General features: G+C 48.3%; 1 protein-coding gene across 7 annotated transcripts in view; it reads left to right on the forward strand.

Annotated features, from left to right (window-relative positions):
- The window catches only part of UXS1 (UDP-glucuronate decarboxylase 1), a 93,746-nt gene extending 85,229 nt beyond the window's left edge, over positions 1-8,517 (forward strand). For all 7 annotated transcript variants that reach the window (XM_023211300.1, XM_023211299.1, XM_023211296.2 and 4 more), the window contains 4 exons: positions 813-873; positions 3,169-3,226; positions 5,110-5,213; positions 7,665-8,517. In XM_023211300.1, the coding sequence (XP_023067068.1) occupies positions 813-873; positions 3,169-3,226; positions 5,110-5,213; positions 7,665-7,796 (355 nt within the window). In that variant the 3' untranslated portion in view covers positions 7,797-8,517. The remainder of the gene's footprint in view (positions 1-812; positions 874-3,168; positions 3,227-5,109; positions 5,214-7,664) is intronic.
- The last annotated feature ends 239 nt before the right edge of the window (positions 8,518-8,756 follow it).

Here is an 8,756-nt window from a genome sequence, read left to right on the forward strand (position 1 = left end):
GTAGCTCATGGAAAATTGGCATAGAAAAAGTGCTTGTGCTTATTAGCAGTGAGGTGTCATTTTTACGAAGTAACTTCTTTTTAACAGAGCCACACTTTAAAGCTTCTGAAAATAAGAGCCAAACCTTGGTAAGCGAAAGTTTGCTTACTTATCTTCACCTTCATGGCCCAGTTGATCACAATCCATTTGAAACATCCAAATATCCCTGACCGTTTTCATACAAGGTGTTTTGCGGGGTGGCGACTTCACAGTCGGGGGCATAGGGAGTGACGTTTCTGTTTATTTCAACCCTCGGTATTGTCTGGCTTTATCTGTGATTTGCCGGTATGGGGATCACATACTGGAGTTTGTTCATTTTTGTGGATCTTGTTTTTAAAAGTAATCATGTGCTTTCGTACAGGTCAACTACTGGGTTCACATTAAACATGAATTTTCTTTGGAAACTTACGTAAACTCCATCTTTTTTGAGTGTATGCCTGTTTTAACTTATGCTTAGTTTTTCATTGTTAAAGGACTTCAGAAATGCAGTGGTGAACTCAGCCCCATCTCTCAGCTTCCATCCTATTTAACCGTCTCCACCACACCCAAAAAAGCAAATCCCAGACGTCAAATATATCATTTCATCCATAGATACTTTCACATTATAAACACCATCTTAGTTTGCAGGATTTTACTTTGACGTTCAATTTTCCATTTGGGTTTTTATTTTCTTCTGGGGGTGGTAATTTTTCTTCTGGGAGGCTTCTACGTGGTGCTTGGCACTAGTGCGTTCCAGTAGGCAGAGCCTCACCCGCCGCCCCCTTTTTTTACAGTGATCTGGTGAATGGCCTCGTGGCTCTCATGAACAGCAACGTCAGCAGCCCAGTCAACCTGGTGAGTGCTCCTCTCCCTCCACTCTGCAGGACAGCTCAGACTTTCATTCACTTGTGAAACCATGAGCAGCACCAGGCTTTGCTTCATTTGCTGTCAGCACACTTAAGGCATTGGTGTTTGTTGCTTGCTAAATACTAGAGGAAAAACAAACAGAAAGTAAGAGTCTACAAAGAAGTAAAATATCTGCAAGGCATGGATGAGTGATGTAGTTAGTCCCTCCACCTTCTGAAGGGCCCAAGTCTAAAATTGTGTGAAGCCCTTTGGTGGTAGTAGGTGGACATGTGTATGCATCGCATTCTCTTTTTAATAGGTGGGTCATCATTATAAGACCTGATTGCGTTTTTAGAAGATGGAGGTTGTTCAGAGAGAAAGTTTTCCAGTTTTTGATGATGTCTGTCATTTAGCCGGACAGACCACCTTTGTGGCTTCTTGCCTTCCCTGCATGCCTGCCCGCAACCCGGAACCTCCCTGTTGGAGGGATCATGCAGCCTTGAGCAGTTTCAGTGCTGGTGAACTTGCTTCTGCTCAGAGAAATTCACCCTGTCTTTGGACAGTTCTGGCCGGCAGAAAACTCTTCCTTATACTGAACCAGAAATCTCACTTTCTGCACAACTATCCACTGACCTCACTTCTCCACCTGGGGGCCATTCATGGCAATGTGATGCCTCTACATTGTGGTAACTCTCCAAAGATTTGAAGGACATGGTCCTACCCGCCAAGCCTCCTCCTCCTTGGCTGTGTCAGCCAAGGTCATGGTAGGACCTCTTACCCTTTCTATCACTGAGTGATTTTCTGAGCAGTTTTGTTCCATCTCATTTAAAATGTAAGGTTTCCAGTGTGGACTGTCCAGCATTCAAGATGTTCTGTGTCTGTTGATGGCAGTGGACACAGGAACCCCTTAGCTCACTAGAGACCTCCCCCTTAACCCCACCTCGATGAAGCCTTGGGGTCATTTCAGGTGCTTCTCCCAAACTACCTCTCCTGGTTCCTACACAACATTCTAAGATTCGGGGAACTCTAAAATGTTGGCCATGTGACCTGATTCTTGCAAACCACGTCACCTTTGCTTATGCATGTCTTTGTAACCAGCCATCTCAAATACATTGCAGACCGTGCATTTTCCCCCGAGGTGAAAGGGAATTCTCATCACATAGGGAATAATGTGCCCTGGAGTACTGACTCCATCCTGGGACTGTTGCTGATTCATGGGTACAGTGTGCCGCGTTTGAAAAAAAACATTCACTTAAAACATACCAGAACGTGCCTCGCACCGTAAGCCTCATTTTGCTTGCAGCATTTGCCTGTGTACACCGGAGAGGCCCGAGCCGCCCCTGCTCTGCATTTTTGCTGCAGGTTCTTCAGCAGGGGTGTTGTCAGTGACTTCCCTGGGCAGCCAGGCTCTGCTCTTGTAGACACCGTGTTCCTCCTCCCTTCTTTGTGGAGGCCTTTGCACAGGGACACTTCATAAAATTGGAATCGTGTATGTGCCAGGAGCCCCGATAAAGGCAGAATCACTTTCTTCCAAATTCCCATCGCTCCACTTTGCTAGTCAGTCTCCTCTGTGCTCAAGTGAGGCCCAGGGTCCCTCCCTCCACTTTTACCATCTAACTTCAGGCTAACCGAGGACCTGGGCATGAAGAGGCTTTAGGATGTAGAATTATCAGACTTTATGGTGGTCTCTTATGATAGGCGGCAGTGAGAGTAACAGGTGTTCTGATGTGTGATGGAAGGGAGAAAAAGAGCACGTGGTTTTCCTTAAAGCCCCCACAAGTGTTCTCTCTTCATGAAGTACATCGAGCTTGTCCTCTGGCTTGCTGGGGACACTCGCCTGTGAGCATACTCATTTCTGCCTTAGCTTTCAGGTGTGAGATTGCACGTCCTTCATCATTGACATGGTTAACACAGCTCACCCAGAGGGAAATAGATGGTGTTAGGAGAGCTAATTTTGTAAACCCAAGCTTTTATAAAAGTGACATTGAAGTTATGTTAGATATGAAGTTGTCTGATACTCAGCGAGTGAATGTGTGCCTTCATCAGAGACTCTGGACCTATCCAAAGCCCAGCCTTGTACACAGCAGCCGAGAGGCTGAAGGTATAGATGGTGCAGTTTAGCACTGCCAGGTGAGTAACTGTCGTCTTGGAAGCGGAGTACCCTCTGGCACACGGAGCTCTGCCGAAGCACTGCAGAGAGGTCAGACTTGGCCAGCAGACGTCTCTGCAGACACGCATGTGGTCGGGGTGGCGGGTTGCTGCTGTTGTCATGACGCTTATAACTGGAAACGTTTTCTTCCTTAGGGGAACCCAGAAGAACACACAATCCTAGAATTTGCTCAGTTAATTAAAAACCTTGTTGGTAAGTAGGATAAATCACTTCCTGAGTAAAATCGGCTGTGCCTGCCCTATCTGTTGATAACACCTTGACTAGAAAGTGGGTGATTAATACAAGCTAATTGAATTGGATCGAAGCAGAACTTTTTATCAGGAACACTTAAGTGTTTTCTAATTTTTAAGGAATAGAAAGAGAAAGGAGGGCAGGATGGCTTTGTTCTCAGTTTTCATTGCAGGTTTGCATGGAGTGGGAGGGAGGAGGAGTTTTGCTCCCAGTGTTTGAGGCACGATTGTGTTAGGTCATCCTACATGGGTGACAACTATTGGATTTCCGAACTGGTCATGTCAAGCATAGCATTTCAGACAGCAAGAGACAGCAACCACCAGCTGTGTGCTTCAGGCAAGTTTAAAGTTTTGTTTGCAGTTCTGGTCATCCTGGCCGCCAGCCACTGGGGGCAGTGTAGCATTGGGAGAACCACGTCAAGGTGGGCTCTTAGGCCACGAGAAGGTCAGGTCTTCCAGACCAGCCCTGGATTGCAGACGTAGAGTGGATGAGCCCTTGGCCTCATCCTCAGACTTCCTGGAGCTCTGAGGAGTCAGACTCTTGGAGGGTGTCTGTTGCCTGGGGTTGATCCTGAAATTTGAGTGACGTCACAACCAGACTGGACCGGCAGGTAGGCCAGGGGGGAGCATGCCACAGTATGTCCTGAGGTGACCATTCAGACCCCACTTGGCTGGGTTAATTCCTCCAGCGTGCCCTTCGTGCATCAGGCTGCCATTTACCGGCATTGGTCTCATCCCCGTGGACGGTTGGAATCCTCTCGTTGCTCATGGCAGTGGAGGCAGCGGTCTTCCTCAGACGTAGCCTGCATCATCTGTGGCGCCCACAGCTGCTTCGATGCACTTGTCAGCTTTTCCATCCTGAATCTGTGTGTTCCTCCCTCGTGAGGAAGGGGCAGGCTCAGATCACGGCTCTCTGCCATCCACTCCTTCATACCCTCCCTGCCCAGAGTGAGGCCCGCGGGCCAGCGCAGCAGTAGCATTGGGTGCCTGTTAGAAATTTGGACTCTCACGCCCTAGCCCAGGCCCCCAGAGCAGGATCTGCATGTTGACAGGCTCTTCAGGTGATCCGTGCATGCTGACGCTTGAGAAACTCTATTTGAAACCTAAGGTGGTGGGGAGGTGTGTGCAGCTTCCCTGCTGTGCTTCTGTGTGTAGCCTTGTGGCACACCATCCTGAACCACCCGTGGTGGTGATTTGCTGCAGTCTCCGACATGGCCTCCATGACGGGGAGGCAGGGAAAGCCTCCACAGGCTTTCTTCTGCAGGTCTGGCCTACAGTCACTGGTGGGGCTGTATTCTGCCGGCCAGTGGGGTCTGGGCCCAGCAAGGGTGCAGAACAGGCCGGGCTTTGCTGTCCTCCGAGAGGTCCCTCCAGCTGGGTAGCTGCACATCTTGAGTCTCAGGGCTCTCCAGGCTCCGAGCACCCAGGTGTGGCCCACTTGGGGCATCCACCTCAGGGATGGCCCCACACCACGTTTGTGGTCTCTCACTGGGGTCATGCCCAGTGGGCATGTCTCACTGGTTACCTGGTATGGGTGGTCTGCCTTGAAGCAGCCCTCTTGTACTGGGTGGAAACTCAGGCCTGTTGAGACAGAGTAAGGTGCCTCCCACCAGGCTCTTGCCGGGCGCCTGCACAGTCAGCTTGGCCACAGCGGTTGCAGGAGCGTTCCCTGGACTTGCATGCAAGACAGTCCCTCGGGAGCTCTGGGGCTTCTCGAGAACTGCATCTCCACCACCTGCACCCTATTCACACTGCATATGGGGTTTGACTTTGATGTGGATGGTAAGGCCGCGCTTCCCTGCGCTTTGTGATTCTCGCCTACCTTTTTTTCTTTAAACATCTCAGGTAGCGGAAGTGAAATTCAGTTTCTCTCCGAAGCCCAGGATGACCCACAGAAAAGAAAACCAGACATCAAAAAAGCAAAGCTGATGCTGGGGTGGGAGCCCGTGGTAAGTGCAGGGAGTAAATGCTGCCTTGTGGGGAGGGGCCTCCCGTGTCCTGTCTCTGCTGTCCTGTAGGCACTGACCCTTGTCAGGCAGCCGCCAGGGGAGCAGGGTGGGCTCGGCATCCAGGCAGATAGAGGGTTTTCTCCAAGCAGTAAACAACCCCTCCTGTATCAGGAGTCTCAGAGAATGTTACCTGGGAAGCGGCTGGAAGCCCCTGCTCTGGGCTCTGTTTTCGTAAACTCACACACACTCTTATACACATACACTGTCATACAAACACTTGTACACACATATTCTCACACTGTCTCCCACACACAGTCATATATATACACTGTTATATGAACACACTTAACACATGTATACTCACTCATTTTCACACATATACATTCACACTGTCATACACATTCTCACATACACTCGCACACACTCATACACACTCCTGCTTCCATATACACACACACACACGGCTGACTGTGAACGGCATGCCGAGAGCACTGGCAGCGCACACTCAGAGCCCTGCGTGGCCCCAGTTGCCTGCCTCTCGAGTGTGTGGGGCCAGGTCAAGGGCAGGTGGTCCGCATCAGCCCCGCAGTGGAGCCCCGGGTTGGAAGCATGCAAGACTGAAGGGTGTGGAGGAAGGGGAACTGCATGCCGTCTTGTCGTCTGAAGAGGGCAGGGTGGGGGCAGCTGCCGCCCCACTGGGGCTGAGCCTGAACCTAGCCTGCCTCTGCTTTGCTGCCTGCTGTGCCCTTCCTGCCTTGGGTAACTGCAGACTCCTTCCCGCCGGAGAACGCTCGCCCTCAGGGCTGCCTGTGTCCTTCAGAGACCACCTGTGTAGGGAGGTTGGCTGGGCCGGCCGCATCTACCAAAGCAAGCCCACCTCATTTACTGTCAGCTCTGCCTGGCTGTTCTCTTTGCCCACCCTCATGTGCCCCACTGAAACTCAGGCTCCCCTTGGGCAAAGACGTGTGACCCTGTGTCCAGCAGGAGTCCGGCACCTGTCAGACCTGACACATACTGGGTGCTCAGCCAATGTAGGAGCGTCTTGGCATGGCCCATGGGTTGTGGCGCAGTCAGAGAGTCAGGGACGCAGTCGAGAGCTCCGTTTACTTTTTTAAAATGTGCATAGTGAGAGCTGAGTAGAATCCTAGAATGTTGAACTTGAAAGGGACACGAGAGTTCCAGCCTGATCCTTGTTTCATTCTGTGATGTCCAAGTCTAAGTGATCTGCTGAAAGCCACAGATACTTGTTGAATGAAATAAAATACAGTCATACCCAGACTTCACAAAATCTAATAATCCCAAGCTGTGCAAAACGAGTTATAGCAGCATAGGTAGTTTCTTGTTTTTTGAAGCTTTGTAAGGGGCCATTGGTCCCTTTGTAAGGAGAGCCTATATTTTTAAACAAAATATTTTTTAAAGAGTTAAATGTGCATTCGCTAGGTATTAACTCTTGCTTTTGATGTGAGGTGTGTGTGTGCTCAGTATCTTTATTTTTCTGGAATTTAGACCTACAGTATTCTAACATTCTTGGAGTGTGAGCCATCTACCACTGGTTTCTCTCCTAGTAGTAGTTTTAATTTATAATAAATTTTTGAGGGATATGATCCAAGGAAACTTACAGGCGTTATCCATCTTAATTGTCCCAAGTGTGTGTGTTTAACAGCTTGTTGAGCTATAATTGGCATACTGCAAACTGCCCATATATAGAAGGTACAGTTTGATAAGTTTTCATCTATTTTGACACCTGTGAAACCATCCCCACAGTCAAGCTCACAGACCTTCTCCCCCAGTGGTGCCCCAGCACCCCTTGGCAGTGCCTCCCTTCACCTTTTCTCTTTCTGCTCTTAATCAGCAGTTGATGTGGCTGGTTTCCTGTTGGCTGCAAAGCAGCTCCAGATGAAGGTTGCTTTCTGTGGTGTGGGCTGCCGTGGGTCCCCTCTCAGCCTCAGCCTGTTACTATGGTGGGGCTGCAAGTGGGCCACGATCTGCTGGGCAGTGCAAAGGGCTGATGTCACGTGGGAGAATCAGGCGTGTTGATCAGATGCAGATCACCTTCCCAAAGCATCTTCCCGCCACTTCAAGGTGGATTTCTTCTGAAAGAATGGGGCACATGGCCATTGTCTGAAAAACAGTCTTGCCAGCTGATTCAAACTGGAGCAGACATTATACTGGCAAGAGGTAGTTGGGGTCTTTTGTGGGGTGGAGCTCACTTTGCTTCAGTAAGAGTGACACTTGTTAGCTCCATAGTACATTCTGAAAGCGGCCCTGAAGGACCTCTGGCTTCTCTCGGTGGGCCATGATGCTGGATGTTAGATGCTGTCACAACCAAAGCGTGGTTCTGTGAGCGCTCCTCTGAAGGAGGCCCGACTGGCTGCAAGGTGGCACTTCCTGCCTGCGATGCCCTTCTGTCAATGTGACCTTGTCTCCCTTTCTCGCTTTCCCTTTAAACAGGTCCCGCTGGAGGAAGGTTTAAACAAAGCAATTCACTACTTCCGTAAAGAACTCGAGTACCAGGCAAATAATCAGTACATCCCCAAACCAAAGCCTGCCAGAATAAAGAAAGGACGGACTCGCCACAAGTGAACTCCTCACTTTTAGGACACAAGACTACCATTGTACACTTGACGGGATGTATTTTTGGCTTTTTTTGTTGTTTAAAGAAAGACTTTAACAGGTGTCATGAAGAACAAACTGGAATTTCATTCTGAAGCTTGCTTTAATGAAATGGATGTGCCTAAAAGCTCCCCTCAAAAAACTGCAGATTTTGCCTTGCACTTTTTGAATCTCTCTTTTTATGTAAAATAGCGTAGATGCATCTCTGCATATTTCCAAGTTTTTTATCTTGCTGTGAGAGCATATGTTGTGACTGTCTTTGACAGTTTTATTTACTGGTTTCTTTGTGAAGCTGAAAAGGAACATTAAACGGGACGAAAAATGCCGATTTTATTTATAAAAGTGGGTACTTAATAAATGAGTCGTTACACTATGCATAAAGAAAAATCCTAGTAGTACTGTCAGGTGGGTGGTGCGTCGGCATTGACCTTAGGGCGGATAAAAGAATTCTGTGTGAGAGCTTTATGTTTCTCTTTTCATTCAGAGTTTTTCCAAGGTCTACTTTTGAGTTGCAAACTTAAGACTTTGAAATATTCCTGTTGGTCATGATCAAGGATATTTGAAATCACTACTGTGTTTTGCTGCGTATCTGGGGCGGGGGCGGGTTGAGGGGGACAAAGTTAACATATTCTTGGTTAACCATGGTTAAATATGCTATTTTAATAAAATATTGAAACTTACCAGTCACGGACTTCCAGTTTTAAAGGTTGTCTTTCTGCTTCGGCATGGCACTTGTTGGACTGCTAAGGAAAATATCGGAAAATTTAGTTTAAAAGAAAATCTGAAAACATTCAGGTTTGTGCACTATGTAATGTGATACATAGCTATTGAAAACATTTATATGCTACTTGGGCTGAGTGTATGCATGTAGTATTCACTGCCATGTGAAGTTTTCAGATCTTAGCCAGGGTTAGAATCAGTTTTGTGACC

Source organism: Piliocolobus tephrosceles, chromosome 15, assembly GCF_002776525.5.
Source record: "Piliocolobus tephrosceles isolate RC106 chromosome 15, ASM277652v3, whole genome shotgun sequence".
In the NCBI taxonomy this organism is placed as follows: Eukaryota; Metazoa; Chordata; class Mammalia; order Primates; family Cercopithecidae; genus Piliocolobus; species Piliocolobus tephrosceles.